General features: G+C 39.8%; 1 protein-coding gene across 1 annotated transcript in view; it reads left to right on the top strand.

Annotated features, from left to right (window-relative positions):
* Nucleotides 1–16,442, top strand: part of anapc1 (anaphase promoting complex subunit 1) — a 51,526-nt gene that overhangs the window by 18,312 nt on the left and 16,772 nt on the right. Inside the window, exons 23-42 of the mRNA XM_083922420.1 lie at nt 193–284; nt 1,265–1,413; nt 4,688–4,766; nt 5,448–5,484; nt 5,996–6,069; nt 6,370–6,548; nt 7,410–7,496; nt 7,600–7,739; nt 8,158–8,276; nt 8,401–8,531; nt 8,899–9,039; nt 11,158–11,310; nt 11,582–11,663; nt 12,358–12,449; nt 12,899–13,033; nt 13,342–13,424; nt 14,681–14,759; nt 14,867–14,941; nt 15,893–15,945; nt 16,128–16,275. Coding sequence (XP_083778546.1) covers nt 193–284; nt 1,265–1,413; nt 4,688–4,766; nt 5,448–5,484; nt 5,996–6,069; nt 6,370–6,548; nt 7,410–7,496; nt 7,600–7,739; nt 8,158–8,276; nt 8,401–8,531; nt 8,899–9,039; nt 11,158–11,310; nt 11,582–11,663; nt 12,358–12,449; nt 12,899–13,033; nt 13,342–13,424; nt 14,681–14,759; nt 14,867–14,941; nt 15,893–15,945; nt 16,128–16,275 — 2,128 coding nt within the window. The remainder of the gene's footprint in view (nt 1–192; nt 285–1,264; nt 1,414–4,687; nt 4,767–5,447; nt 5,485–5,995; nt 6,070–6,369; nt 6,549–7,409; nt 7,497–7,599; nt 7,740–8,157; nt 8,277–8,400; nt 8,532–8,898; nt 9,040–11,157; nt 11,311–11,581; nt 11,664–12,357; nt 12,450–12,898; nt 13,034–13,341; nt 13,425–14,680; nt 14,760–14,866; nt 14,942–15,892; nt 15,946–16,127; nt 16,276–16,442) is intronic.

A 16,442-nucleotide genomic window follows, 5' to 3' on the forward strand; every position in this document is an offset into this window, starting at 1 on the left:
TGACACAGAGGCTATTTGAGAGAGCCATTGTTGCAGAAATGGGCATTATGAAGGACCTGGTACAAGGCAGACTTAATACCATAGGTCATTAAAGATTTGAAACTTTGTGAGGTGTGATGTGTTCATGTATATGGAGTCATTGCTATACAGGAATACTGATATATATTCCAACTGTATTCCTTTGGTTTGCAGAGACCTCCAGCTGGAGGAGTATGTGGATCTCTACTGGAGAGACTATCCCTCATTGATTAGTGGCTTCACTGAGAGCCTCGTCATAGACCAGGGTAAGACCCATCTGTCTAATCATGTTGTAGTGGAAGAGGGGAGGACAGGATGGGCCGCTGCTGACACTACAGTCTCTAGTGTTCCTTTATATGTCTGGGTTCTCTTGTAGTATAATGGCTGAAATAAATGGGGCACGTACACAGCATGATTCAGCTTCAGTTAAACTGCTGGACTGACCACAGAAGCCACACGCGCAGTATATAACAGGCAACACGCTGCTCATCTCTATTTTCACCTGGTCTACGATACGACTTAGCAGAGCAACGACGTGGGTGTTTTTACATTTCAAATTAAAATCAATCAATCAAATCAATGTGGATCCATAATCATGTATTTAAAACTATAAAATGAATTAATTCAGCAGCAGTTAATGTAGTCTAAACTTCCAACTGCATTATGACTTGTCAAAACTCAGTATGCACCCAGTGAATCTGGCACGCAGTGACATGCCAAAACGAGTCTTAAAAACACGCTCCACCCCTCTATGTGATCGTGTGTGGATAACAAGAGAGGCACTTAACAGGAATATCTTCAAGTGCCTTTCAGTCGTTGCCAGTGAAGTTCCACTTGTAACCACTGTTTATCTTTGTTAAAAGTAGTTTTTAGGACACCTTTGAACAAAAACGATGTGCTTCACTGAGTGGGCACTCGCATGAATGTCATTTTGTTCACCTCTGTGTATATTTGATATTTATCTTGTGTTGCTACCTTTGTGATACTGGTTTGCTAGGGAGGGATTTAATGGCATAAACATGAAATGCACAATGTAGACTTGCTTGACTGGCTTCCCTCTTAAGGGGGTATTCTTTGATTTCTTTGATTGATTGATCCTTGATTGTCTGAACGTCATGAGTCTTACAAAGGTTGTAGTTAATAAATGGGTAATTGTCTTTCTGTAATATTCTTAAAATATGTTTCCACACTATAAAGTCTCAAATATTGGCTCTGTCATCCCTCCCTCCTCACTTGTCTCTCTCAGGTCTGATTGGTCAGATGCAGCATCCGTCCTTCCTGAGGGCTGAGCCTCCCTGTGTGCTCAGCTGGCTCAGTAGCTGCCTGAGAGGGGAGGAGACCTTGCCTTTCCCCTGCCTGCCTGGCATCTGTCAGAGGACTAGGCTGCTGGTTCTGGTACGACCACAGCTTTATGTTCCACCTTGAGTTCTCATGAAATGTATGGTGTGCATCATGTGACATACAAAGTGGAACAGAACAGATTGGCCAGACTGGATGTCTCAGGGGAAATCATGAAAACAGCGTTTTAGTTCCTAAAAGTTGGGTTATTGTCCTGCCATATTGTTTTTAAACAGCTGAGGCGCACAGAAATCACTTGTAGAAACATGTGGAAACAAAGATCCAATCAATATATGGTATATGACTCCCCAGCAGCTGTAACTCAGAAAATACTGCTCTAGAAAAGTACAAATATTAATAACAGGATACGATATAATAATGAAGGGTTATTCATTATTAGGATTAGGCAAGGCAACTTTATTTGTATAGCACTTTTCATACACAAGGCAGACTCAAAGTGCTTCACAGCACAACATATCATGAATTAAAATGCATTACAGAAAGACAAAGAGAATAAAAACACAGACAGTAATAAAAACAATGCGGACGTTAACAGTGCAAAGATTTAGCAGAAAGCTAAGGTGAACATAAAAGTCTAGTTTTAAAAGTGGTCAGAGTGGGTGAAAGTCTCACATCTTCAGGAAGTTTATTCCAGCTGTTTGTTGCATAATGACTGAAAGATGCTTTCCCTTGATTTGAGTTTACTCTGCGAACCACTAACAGATTGGCCTCAGAGGATCTTAGTGATCTAGAGCATATCAGTGATATACTTCCGTACTATGTAGAGACCATGTAGTGATTTATATGTGAGCAGGAGGATTTTGATTACATACAGTAATTTAATAAATAATGTGTAGTCTTACAGAAAGTACAGGTTTGATGTTAATCACTGAGCAAAGCATATCAGATGTATTTCTCAAACAAAGTGTTAGTTTTAAAACCATCACAACATAATAATAAATCTCTTCATATATATATTCATATACGTATATCTTCATATACTCGTAATTGATTGGTTTGCAGATGGGCTTGCTTGTCCTCTCGAATCCTCTCTAATGTTGAAATAATGTGAGTTTTTTCAAATTGACTCTCCTGGAACTTTACTTAGTCTTGAGGAGCGGCAGCATTTATTCAGAGACAAATTGAAGAACCTCAGACTCAAACTTTTAAGAAGTCTGTGTTTTGTAACTTAACTTTGCTGAGGTTCTGTGGCTCTTTTTACGTGTGATTTTCCACCTGTTCGCAGGCTTTCTGATGAGTGTGAGAGAGAGAGACGGTGAGGGTAAAGAGTTCAGCTTTGATCGAGACGGAGTCAGATAATGTATTTGTGTAGCATGTCTGTGATTCTCTTCTGAACATAAAGAGCAATTACACCTAGATGTAGACATAGATGTGTGCATGCATGTGTGTGATGCTGTTGGATTCAACCATCACTTATCAAGGAAAGGCACTTGAAAACCAGTCTTGTCTCCAGCCGCTATTGTTTCTCGAGGATGACGTAAGTGATGACGACCATGAGACAAACAGACGAAGAGATGTATGTACTGTACATACGGTGCTGTGAAAAAGCATTTGCCCTTTTTCCGAAACCCTGTTGCATTAATTTAAAGTAGTTTTAAAATGCAGGTTTCCTCTCCTGACTTATTCTTATATAGAGTTCAAGAGGGAAATCAACCCTTCAAGTGACCCATCAACCTCTGCTGCACATCCGGCAGCAGAGTGATGGTTTTAGGCTCACTTAATTCATCAGATCCTTGATGACCTACTGCTGTTTATCCAACCACCTGCTCCGTACTGCACCCTCAGTTCTCAGAGAGATCCATTCAAATGCAGAGAGGTGTTAGTAGCTCTTGTAAGGGTCCCTGAAAATCAGATATAAAGAGTCTGGTGATGATGATAGCTATGTAAACGCTTTAGCTTCATACATAGGGAGAATCCAGGCTCAAGTTACTTCCAAAAGTTGCTTCAACAGTGCACCAAGTAAAGCGAGCATACACTTGACCTACAAGTGATATTTCTTTTTTTTACTTTTTAGAAATTTGCTGTGTCATTATGATGTGTCATGTGTAGATTGATGAGGGATAAGATGGATTCTATCTATTTTAAATTTAGTCTCAAATGCAGCAAAGTTTGGAAAAGTGACTGGGGGGGGGGGTTCTTTTTCACAGCACTGTATAGATAAATGGTACAAATCAAAATGTGAAATGTTCCTAAAAACGTATGTGTCATATTATCCTAACTGAGGGCATACAAAGTTATTCAGAACCGTTAAATGTAACATTTCTTGTCTTTAATTAAAGATTGTAATTTCCATATCTAAAATCTGTTCAGGTAGACGTACATTCTCACTGGTCTGCAGTTGTCGTCAAGCCTGGTAATCAGATTTACTCGCCATTTAGTTTCGCTTCATTCATTTTATTTAAATCATTGAGCAAATCACAAATGTAGATGGTTACTCTATTACTTTACACTTTATTAAGTTTTGTTTACTCACTTCTTGTATGTACATTATGTCAACATGTATCGTATGTGCAGCCCTTTGGTTACGAGGTCTAGCTTTTGTTCTGACCCTTGTACACCATGCTGCTTCATATTGTGATGGATGGGATGTCCGCGGGGAAGCAAGAGTAATGCTATTACGTTAGAGATGGTTGATGAGCTAGCCCTCTGGTTCACCTCCCTGTCTTTTTTGAATGCCTTGAGTTTAATAGTTTATTTTTCTCAGGATCTTCGGTCCCACTCTGCCTGCCAGATATTAAGTTATTGTTATTGTTACAGTTGAAATCTTCAGATACATTTACTCTGTCAGGTATCTTAAATATGTGATGATATCCATTCAGATGTTTTACTTGTTACATTAGTTATGAATCACTTTTTTTTTATAGCAAAGGATATAATATCCATTCATTGGACAACAATACAATATTTGCTGATATCGGGATTCGATTTTGATTTGATTCAATTCAGGGTCCTGCGGTCGATATGAGACAATATCATAAACTCATTTAACACAAGCAGTTACTTATTATTTAAATTCACAAAAAGCAACTTAAAAATATGTTTTTACAATTTCACTACTGAGTTCTTTCGGACATTTAAATGGAAAACAAACTTCAATTTCTAAATGGGGACACCTCTTAAAGATGATAATATGAATTGATATTTTCACATCGCTTGGATATCACTGTATTGTTGATTATTGAACCAATATATTGATACAGATCGATATATCATTACACACTGCGTATCTTCGAAAGCCCGCTCTTCTTCATGTCAACCTGATTTGTTCTGTTTTTTAGTTTTCTCTTTGTTTCTGTTTCTCTTCTCTCAGAGTTATGCTCTTTACATCGTTGGAGACGAAAGGGCTACATCGACGGATGTGTCAAAGTATCTGGCCAAGCTCTCTGCAGGTGTGTGTGCGTGAACCACTGTACTTATTGTTAGTTGATTACATCCTGGGATTGTGTGTGTTTTTGACTGAACCTTTTCACTGTGTTTGTGCATGTGAACATTTATTGACAACCAGCCCTTATTACCTGCTAGTCCCATAGTTCCCTGCGTCAGGGTCCACAAACAGAAAGAAACGCGAATTTTGGTGACGCGTGTATGTGCGTCACCTGATTTCCTCCATTTATTTATGCTTTGAGACCTAATACAGCGTGGAGGTGACAGTGGTCCCGCAGGTATTTGCCATTTTTCCACTGACAAAGAATTAATCATTGACTTTGTTGGTGGTGTGAGAGAATCTATAGTGACTTTTGTTTCTAGCTCTACAGTATGTTTGCAACACATCATCCTACATAAATTTAGTCCTCCACTCATCAGTAACAAAATGTCACCTTCATTTAACCCGTAATTAGAGTTCTCATTCCTTTGAGTGATGCATTTGAGCAACCAATCAGGGATAGTTTGCAAACGCTTCAGTACATTCAAGAGTTGCACAGTTTCCTATCCCAGTCGTGAAAATGATATTTGACAACCGGGGCTGCAACTAACGATTGTTTTCATTATCTCAAAAATAGGTGAACAATTTAATGAACCGGTTGACCTCTTTCTTCTGCTGTCTCTCTGTCTGACTCCACTTTTCTCAGGCCAGAAATCTGGTGCCAGTGAACCGCAATATAGAAGGTAATTCAGCTCACAGGGTACTTCCTCTCCACGATGAGAGGTCATTTCTGTGATTGTGCTTTATTTAGAGCGGCTACAGCAGGAGCTAACATGTTTGTTTTTTAATATTACTGTAAATCATGGGCCTTGAGTTTATTCGCATTCGTATATTGTATAAACTTCACCATTAGAATTTAAAAAAGCATACAAACATTGCAATTTTAATGTGTCTCCTTGAGGTCGAACTAACACAAATAAAAGTATTTCTTTCCTATTCAAACATTTACAAAGCCATTTTTTACATTTGAAACCAGGGATGTTTTTTTTAAAACTTTTTTTTAAGTTAGCTCTCCTCCTTCATTGCCTTCGGTGGTGCATTACTAAGTTTCACCATCATTGGAAAATGTGAAAAATGTTCATTTTGAAAGTTAGTGTCCTGTCAGATTCCATGTTTATTCTATTGTTTTGCCTTTCATTAGATTTTGATAGTCAGTAATGTGCAGTAACTTATCTTTATGTGTATTTACTCCAGACAGAGCAGTGTGAAGGTTAGGTTTTCCAGTGAGAGTCTGGCTGAGCAGCTGGTGGTCTGGCTCACCTCAGAAGGTAAGAAAAGCAGGTCATTTTTCAGCTTTTATCTATACAGAGGAAGGTGTGCTGAAGCCATATCTTCTTTTTCAGCACTGCACTCGTTCATATTAATGCAAATGTTCACATTCACACCAGTCCAGTGACCTGGCTCTCTCATAGTCTGGAGTGTTTAAGTCAGTCATTTTATTAGTGCCTTTTTTTTACCTGTTATGACACATTTGTTTTTGATTCAAAGAAGGCAGCCCTATAATTTATGACATTGCTTCCTGTTTAACCAGAGATGATACGGCTAACCTCGTCCTTTTACTGCTTTAGGTTTCACCCTGAAGGACCTGGAGTCAGTGCCCTTTGGCGTGGCACTTCCCATCAGAGAGGCCATCTACCGTTGCCGGGAGCAACCGTGTTCTGATTGGTCAGAGGAAGTGTGTCTGCTGATTGGGCGACAGGATTTGACCAAACAAGCCCACAAGATGACCCTGGCAAAGAGCAAAGCTGTGAGTGAAATAAGTTAACACCCAGGGCTTTTTTTTTCTAATTGAGTGCTAGATCAGGGTTCACACACTGTCAACTGATTTTTACTTCTCAGCCCTAGTGTAGTTTACCTCCAGGTTTTTTGCAAATTAAAATTAGTGCCCATCAACAATGCATGCAAATTACACCAATCCCTGCAATATTTGTGAAGGCTTTCAGTTGTGGTTTTTACCGTTACTACAGGAGGGTTACTCACTTAATAACTAGATTAGCCAATACCTGCATTAGGTTTCTTTATTTTTATTTTTCATGCCTTTGTTTGCAACAACTAAAGGTTGATAGGAAATGGGGGTGAGAGACAGAGAGCCTCTGCATATGGGGCACATGCTCTACCAGCTGAGCTACTGGGCACGCTTGCTATACACACACACAGATGATTCCACATTCAAATATGAAACTTTGAAAACGACCTGATAGCCTGTAATTATAATAGTAACCAAAAGGCTTTGCCTTTATACCAATAATATTCTGTTGGAGTAGCTGCCATTTATGTGACTCATTTGTGTGTGCGTGGGTGCGTGGGTGCGTGTGTGCGTGCGTGTGCGTGTGTGTGTGCGTGTGTGTGTGTGTGTGTGCGTGTGTGTGTGCGTGTGCGCGTGTGCGTGTGTGTGTGTGTGTGTGTGTGTGTGTGTGTGTGTGTGTGTGTGTGTGTGTGTGTGTGTGTGTGTGTGTGTGTGTGTGTGTGTGTGTGTGTGTGTGTGTGTGTGTGTGTGTGTGTGTGTGTGTGTGTGTGTGTGTGTGTGTGTGTGTGTGTGTGTGTGTGTGTGTGTGTGTGTGTGTGTGTGTGTGTGTGTCTCTGTCTCCGTCTCCGTCTCCGTCTCCAGTCCGTTGGTTCAGGTCTCTCCTTGGAGCCTCCTGCGACCACAGAAGCAGATGAGGAAGAAGATGGGATGTCAGACATTATTCAAGAGGTAACACACATAGTTAACAGAATCGCTTGCATTGTCGGCCTGTCTTCACTCTAAAGATAATCTTTCCTTCCTGAGTGATCATTTGATATGTTCTCCTCTCCAGGTCACAGGACTGATCTGGAGTCAGGATCTGAGGGTCCAGGAGGTCAGGAGGCTCCTGCAGAGCTCCAGGCCGGTTCGGGTCAGTGTTGTCCAGTTACCAGAGGTTTCTGATCATGAATACATAGAGGAGAAAGAGAACAAGTGAGTGTTATGTGTGTGTGTGTTTGTGTCTTGGCTGCCTGTGGTGTTGAAACATTAAAACTAACAACATATATAGTATTATTTATGTCCGCTGGTGCCTTTTTCTCAAGCCTTTCCTTGGTATTTTTGTCAGTCTGTTGTACCGTTTCAGATCAGTCTGTCTTTTGCTGACTTTCTGTTTTCACCTTGGACATCTTTTGATTGTTTCAAGCTCTGTCCTCTCCTTGTGTCTGTTTGGCCGTTTTACTAGGAGAAATCGTTTGGATGCCTTCTGTAATATATATATATATATATATATATATATATATATATATATATATATATATATATATAAAAAAAAATTCTAACTCAGTCTGTGATATTTCCTTAGTTTTAATGCTCTGCTCTCTTTTTGACCACATCTTTGTATCTCTTCCAGACTCCTGCAGTTGTGTCAGAGGACCATGGCTCTTCCAGTCGGCCGAGGCCTCTTCACCCTCTTCTCCTATCACCCTGTACCAACTGAACCTTTACCTGTCCCAAAACTCAACCTGACAGGTAATGTGTTTAAACCACTCACATTAAAGTCATTGAATATGTGGAATATTGTGAAGTTTGTTTCAGACAGGGATTTTTTGTGGTTCTGCATTTAATTCATCTTTTTTTTTTTTTTTTACCCCAGGCCGCGCCCCTCCTAGGAACACAATGGTAGATCTGAACAGCGGGAATATTGATGTTCCTCCCAACATGACCAGCTGGCCCAGCTTCCATAACGGAGTAGCAGCTGGACTCAAAATAGCCCCTGCTTCACAGGTCAGTGTGAAAGCATGGCCCCGCCAGGCCTTGTGTTCATTTTTTTCAAACGTGCAGCAGATTACTCCCTTGTTTCTTCAGTCTGCCCTGCTGGGCTTCTATTAAATATTCTGTGTATAGTATAATCATAGTACTTACGATAATGAGGTTTTTGGTAAAGCTGTAACACTAATAATAAAAAAGGGTTTATGTGACCCCCTTAAAAGAACTTTATGTTAACTTATTAAATCTAAAAAAATGAGACAAACTCAAAGAGATTCTGGTCCCTGTCCTTCATGTTTGCATTGTAAACTTTTCACTCTTCTGCAGTACACAAACTTTCCTTAATCCTGCACAAATAAACATGACTTCCTTTTCGTTTGTTAAGGTGGACTCGGCCTGGATAGCCTACAACAAGCCAAAGAGCCCTGAGCTGGCTAATGAGTATGCAGGCTTCCTTATGGCTTTGGGCCTCAATGGACACCTCACCAAGCTGGCCACGCTAAACATACATGACTACCTTACCAAGGTACACAACCATACAACTGTGTCAGTATTTGTGTTTCACAGCACAAACAAAACATTCACATTGTATTTAAAACCCTGCAAACGTAGGTACGCAGAGATATTCTGGGTTCAATGAGTACATTCTACCTTAATGCTCAGTTTACAGTAGACAGTGCTCTAAATTACTGTTTCTGTGGTACAAACACATATGCACACACTAAACATACCAAGTCACAAAGAATTACAGGAAAGGAAAATAAATATCAGCCTAAATACAGTTTATACAAAGCTACCCATCCACTCTCATTAGCTCTCACGCACGTTTCTCAAGATGACTGTAGAGCCAGGCAGCAAGTCAAAGCGAAACTTTGCCCTCTGAGAACTTTGAATTGACATGAGTCCTTCCCACTTTCAAGTGAGAAAAACAACAGGATGCTGCAAGCCGAATCTGATTATTGCTTAATTAAGAAGTCGGTGTAAAGAGGTGGTTAAAGATGAAAGGCAACTATCGCTCAAAATCCACGCAGAAAGTATCCACGCTGGGTTTGAGACTTTGTTTTCAGTTCTCGTGTAGATTCAGGATGTGAATTGAAGCTGCAGTTCAGATCAAAGAGCTGTCATTATTACTCATTTCTCTATAAATGAAATGTTAGGATAAGAATCTTCTCAAACGGATTTGAAAGTACAGTACTTGAAATTTGGAGAAAAATCCACCTCCTGAAATGTTTGAACTAAAATAGTAACCCCCTAACCAATGTTCTGATCTCAATGATACAGCTCAGCTTGTGTTTTTGTTCAAATCATTTTGTTGCTCATTTTGTTGAAGAAGTTACAAGATAATTCAGGGGTCACTGATTTACAGTTCGAATAAAATCACATGAAACGCACAGTAAAATATGACAGACAGGTGTGTGTAACACCCTGAATCTGTTTGAATGAAAGCCCTGAAGATGGCTGACAGTGAAGCCTGTTTGTAGCTGGTGGTTTCCCGCCAGTGTAATTTGTCTTTTACAGCGAGAATAGAAACAAACATACTTGGAGTTCATCAGAATTTTGTATGGCTGTGGTTTCAGAGGTGTGCGTGCGTGCGTGCGTGCGTGCGTGCGTGCGTGCGTGCGTGTTTCTGGAGCCTCTTGCAAAGACGAACTTAACCACTGTACTTTTCTTTTTGGTTAATTGTGGCTTTAACTAAATGTTTTTTTAGAATATAGTCTTTCATATATTTTTTTTCTCTGAATCCACTAAAAAAATGAAACCACTCAAAATTTTAATATTAACTTGTATTTTGTATTTTGTGGATAGTAATCAGCATTGCTTAATGAATTCTCAGGTTTACTGACTGGTTGAGGCATTAATTAAAATGTTGAATGTTTGATTGTTTAATTGGCTAATGACTGATCATCAGGTTAATCAATTAAAATGCCAGTGTCAGTTTGTTAAATTAATTGATCTTGATTATCCTTTTTTTTAAATTAGTAGTCATACATATTCTCAGTAAATTGTCCTCTGAATGATAATCAGGAAAACTGCATCCGACAAAACACCTTGTGTATATCAGTCACACCAGTTCAAGTTCAGTGGTTGGTGACTGGACCTTTTAATTTCAATTTAGAGCAAAAATGTCCATTATTTAATTTACACTCACACCTTTAATTTTACCTATTTCAGACTGTTCTATTATAACATGTAGGCAGAACCTGGTATGCCTTTGTGATCATTAAACTGACCCACAGGTGATCCACAGGGGTCTAATGAAAACTGTCAGTCCTGCTGAGCTGGTGTGGAAGCTGATTGGACTCGTCAGATACCAGAGTCTCAGTCAGAGCTGATTACATTGGAAGTCATTTGTTCTGCTGTGGCAGGTATTTAGTGCACAGGGCCACCCGTCACACTGCAGGGTCTGATGTTTTTTGCTTCATACATTTTAGGAAAATTGACCATTCTTTGAAGAAATCACTTTATTTGTAGAAAACATCCCTCAGATCTCAGCTTTTGAAATGTTCACTCACTGTCTTGTGTGTCAGAATTTCGCTCTTAAGTTATGAACATTATTATAAGTTAGCCGTCTCTCTGACGTCCCAAACCCACCGATGTTTCTGTTCTGAAATTGACAAACTTTCTGTCTTTGTTGTTCCGTCAGGGCCATGAGATGACCAGTATTGGGCTCCTTCTGGGCGTGTCTTCAGCCAAACTTGGCACCATGGACATGTCAATCACCCGCCTCCTTAGCATACACATCCCTGCTCTTCTCCCGCCCACCTCGACTGAGCTGGACGTACCACACAATGTTCAGGTAAGAGTGAGAGTACATACTTAAATGTCTGTGTGAGAATAGATCAGTTTCTAAGTGTATGAGGAAAAATATTTGGACTGTGAAATTACATTAACTGCAAGTTTTTATATAGGATTGAGTGAGTATATATGAGCAATCCTAGGGCTGTGATTGTGTCTGTGTTCATTAAAATCTGCAGACTGTCACAAATCTCTCTCGAAGAATGTACAAATTGTTTACACAAACAAGTTTAATAATAAGCATTCAATCTTTCTCTCTGTCTGTTCTGCAGGTTGCTGCTGTAATTGGCATTGGGCTGGTGTACCAGGGAACAGGACACAGACACAATGCTGAAGTATTGCTATCTGAGATAGGTGAGTGTGTGCAAAAATAGCAACACAACAATAGCAGGACAAATGGTTGCTCAAACTTTTGAATTAAAGATCATATTTTTCATATGGTCAGATGTACTGAGTAATGCTGTCAAAATGCACCAACATAAATAGAGCTGCTACAATCAAGGACATTTGTCGTCAACTGTTTTCATAATTAATGAATAGTTTTAGTCCCAGAAGTGGTTCCAGCTTGTGTGAGGGTTAAATGTTTTTGTTTCTCATGTTACAATAGAAAACTGAATATCGAGACAAAAACAAGACTGAATACTTGCTAGTGGGCATTTTTCACACGTTTAGAGACCAATCAATCGATTAATTGTGAAACTAATGATCAGATTAATTGAGAATAGAAATATTTCTCATTGCATCTCTAAATACGACTTAGAGCATTTCTCATTTTGATTCTGATTCTGATGAATGAAGGTCAAGAAGTGCCAAAAACTGCAGTTCCTCGCATGGCCACTTGAGTCTGGTCCCCATAGACCTCCATGTAAAAATGTCCGAAATAAACGTGTTTACAGCCTGGTACATGAAACAGTTTTGTGTCTCTATAGCTTATTTCACTATCCATGACAACTTTATAGGGCCTGATTTAAAATAATATATAGTTCGTATAGTTATTTGTAATTAAGTGCTTGCCACTTTGAGTTTCGGGCTTCTCTGTGTCTTTCAGGTCGACCTCCAGGTCCAGAGATGGAATACTGTACAGACAGAGAGTCCTATTCACTAGCTGCTGGACTAGCTCTGGGCATGGTCTGTCTGGGTGTAAGTCACATGTAAAATCACTCTCCCAGTTTAATACATATTAGCAAACACATCTTAATTTTGTTTCCACTTGATAGACGTTCCAGGTGGGCTGGGCTCTTCATCAGATGGCTAAAGTTGTTATTTTGCATAATGGTTATACATTTTGGTAGTGCTTTTCTGCTATAGAGTTCTCCCTGTATATTTGTTGATATTTGATGCTGAAAAGGGAACCAGAGAGAAGCAATTGCTTTTTCACAAAACCTGAAATTTATCATTGATATTTTTACACAGAAACATTTGTTTTAAATCATGAAAATGTTTCCGTCTCTGTCCCATCTCTCACAACTCTCCTCATCTTCACTTCTTCCTCCTCTTCGGTTTCCTCCACCTCCTCTTCGCACTCATCATTTTCTCTATTCTCATCCTGTTTCATGTCCCCATCCTCGCTCCCTTCTCTCTCCTTGCAGCATGGCAGTAACCTCATTGGGATGACGGACCTGAACGTCCCTGAGCAGTTGTATCAGTACATGGTGGGGGGCCATCGCAGGGCTCAGGCCGGGGCCAACAGGGAGAGACACAAGTCCCCCAGCTACCAGATCAAGGTAGATGGACCATCTGTTTTGAATTTAAATTAAAAAGAACTACAAAAACATTCATCTAAAATGTAATAAAAGTGTTATTTCACTTTACTGTAATAACACTGTTTTGTTAAATATACCTTTATGAAGTTGCCAATTTGTTTCATCTTTAGTTAAGTCAGATACATAATTCATAACCCTCTCATAACATTTCACAGTGTAATCATTTAAAGAGATTTTTTAATCCTTGTCTTTCATGTTACACAACACTGTTAGTGTTAGCATAGCATAGTTAGTTTGCTATCTTTAAACATTATCAATGGTTCTTCCAGGAGGGTGACACCATAAATGTAGATGTGACGTGTCCAGGGGCCACGCTGGCGCTCGCCATGATCTACCTCAAGACCAACAACAGGTGAGAAAAGACAAACAACTGATGGATCCACCCTTCTTCTCAGTCATTGAACTTAACAATAAACTATTTCTCTAAATGTAAATAATTAGTGACTCCTGGTACTTTCCACGTGCTGACTAATTGGACCATTACAGACCTGGTGCCGGCTCCTCTATGTGCACTGGTGCACTTATAAATCATTTGAAAGCCATTATTCAAATTATTCCTTTGCTGCCACAAATCCTTTTTTACTAAAACATAGCACCAACTAGCACCAGTCGCACATGCACCATTTGGAAACATTTCGTTCACTTACTCTATTATTGTGTATTTAAAGGAATTTTGCTTTATTTCTTAGTGTCTTTATTATTTATTTATTGATTTTATTCACTCATTATTGGCAGGTAAGCCATATGTCTACATGTACTGATTTATGTTTTTACTACTCCCCTGCTCAAGGTTTGAACAAGCTCTTTTAAATTATGGATGAGCAATGTGTATTATTGATATGCAATACACAAATAATAAGCATTTTGATCACTCAACCATCATCTCATCTCATCTCATCTTCATCCGCTTATCCGGGGTCGGGTTGCGGGGGCAGCAGCTTTAGCAGGGGACCCCAAACTTCCCTTTCTCGGGCCACATTAACCAGCTCTAACTGGGGGATCCTGAGACGTTCCTAGGCCAGTGTGGAGATATAATCTCTCCACCTGGTCCTGGGTCTTCCCCGAGGCCTCCTCCCAGCTGGATGTGCCTGGAACACCTCCCTAGGGAGGCGCCCAGGGGGCATCCTTACTAGATGCCCGAACTCAACCACTTTCCATTAAATACAAGATACAAAAGAATAAAAACATTTATGTTAAGAAATATATTCAATTTATAGACGATGGTTGTGTCGTAAATTAAATTGTGGTACTTCAGAGCCAGTAGACATTTATAAATGGCAAACTGTATGACAGGTACACAATCAGTCACCACTACTATGTTAAGAAGTTTTCCAAATATGGCCAAGGTGTGGTGCTTTTTTTATTTTTACCAAGTTCTTGTCCATGTATACGTCGAGCAGAGCATCCTAACCTACCTCATCCCTCAGTGAGTCCAGTGTTCACATTACGCTACAGAACAACGACACTTCCATCTTCTAGCGTTCTGCCATCGGTCAAGAAGTTCCTGTCTTCTCCGAGGCTCATGTGATGCTGTCTGTCTATTGGTTGAGAGGGTGTTGAAGGACGGTATTAACACCTCCCTGTCCTCTTCCTCTTTCTGTCCACTAGGTCGATTGCTGATTGGCTGAAACCTCCAGATACTTGGTTCCTGTTGGATTTCATCAAGCCAGAGTTTCTGCTGCTGAGGGTTAGTGTGGCACTAGCTGTATGTGTATGTGTGTGAAATCATTATTCCCACCTTTCCATAAGCTGGTACACGTCTTATTCTGCCTCCTTACCTCTCTACCCCCTCAGACTCTTGCTCGGTGTATTATCATGTGGGATGAAATCCTCCCTAATACTGAGTGGGTCAAGAGTAACATACCCCAGGTGAGAAAATACACATATATACACACACACACACACAAAAAGCATTATTAAGCTCACATATTTGGAGCTGTAATGCTGCAGACCCGGCAACAAGTCACCGTCATTTTAAAGAATATCCCAGCTGTGAGGGTTGGTTCATGTCTGTAGATGGGGCAGGTTTAACTTTATCAGTACATCCAGTTCATCCAAGCTTTTCACTGTCCAGTAGTTCTTTTGTGCTGTACTCAAAGAATAACTGTATGGACAGCATGAGAAGAAAGGGCCACTCTGGCTTAACAAGAAAGAGCATTAGCTACTTCAGAAAAGCAGAAAAATCCCCTGAAGGATGTTTGAACAAAGTGCCGTGTGGAAATACCTTGACAGTTACTGTAGAGGAGTGAGGCTGTGAACCTCACATTGCTCCAGTTGTTCTGCTGTTAATATTGTTCTGATTTAATTGTACTGTTGGTAAAGGTAGGAAAAGGCAGTGGTTAGATAAAAAAAATGATCCGTTGACAAGATAACGTGTGATGGGGTGCTCTGTAAACCTGGGAGTCTCTTAGAACTTTATGTGATATATTTGGTTAATACAATGGCTTTTGGTTATAAACATATCAACTTCAATCAATAGAAATTATTATTTTTTTGTCTGGTCAGTATGTCGAATGGCAATAAATACAAGGAACCAGAACTTTAGCACATTCAAAGCACATTCAGAACACTGTCATCAGGTACAAAACAGTTTCTACACAGCTCACTCTCTTTCTTCAGCTTGTCTTTACCAGCACAGGTAAAATCATTTTGGATGTTTCTCACTGCAACACTCCCTGTTGACAATTCAATACAGCGATTCATTGTTTTTTCTGTCTTATTCTATTGGGAGCATTGTATGCCCATTTAAATGTTAGAAATGAACAACCATTAACCAATAAACAGCCAGTTAGATAAAAAAGTATCTGCATTTGTTTTCAGATCATGAGGGGGAATTTTGACCCTTCAGATGACATTAACATGGAGACAATGGCGTGAGTGTTTATTTCACTTTTTTCTTATACATTGTTGGATAAGCTGAATATTGTACCGTTTCAGCAGAGTTTAGCATAATCCATGATTCCTTTATGTCATCAGCTTCTGTAGGTGTGGTAGTGATGTTCTCCAGTGTCCCACTGCTCTGATCAGTCAAAATCATGTTATTTATTTCTCTCAGCCAAGCCCAAGACTACATCACCGCTGGGGCCTGTATGGCGTTGGGTTTGCGTTTTGCTGGCTCCGCCAACTCCGATGCCTTCGACTGCCTCTACGAGTTTGCCAGGACCTTCATGAAGATCATGTCCTTTGCTGGTACTGCTGCAGTTGTAAGTGTTTGTATAAGTTTGCATTATAAGGATAGCCTTACAAGGCTGCCACTGTCATGAAAAGTGCTGTGTTGCCTCATATACTTGATCACATATACTTTAGTATACTAATTATTTCTTATACTTCTCCTGGTCTTTCTCTCTGTCTCTATCTGTCAACATGTGTT

The sequence above is a fragment of the Echiichthys vipera genome (genome assembly GCF_963691815.1).
Source record: "Echiichthys vipera genome assembly, chromosome: 11".
Taxonomy (NCBI): Eukaryota; Metazoa; Chordata; class Actinopteri; order Perciformes; family Trachinidae; genus Echiichthys; species Echiichthys vipera.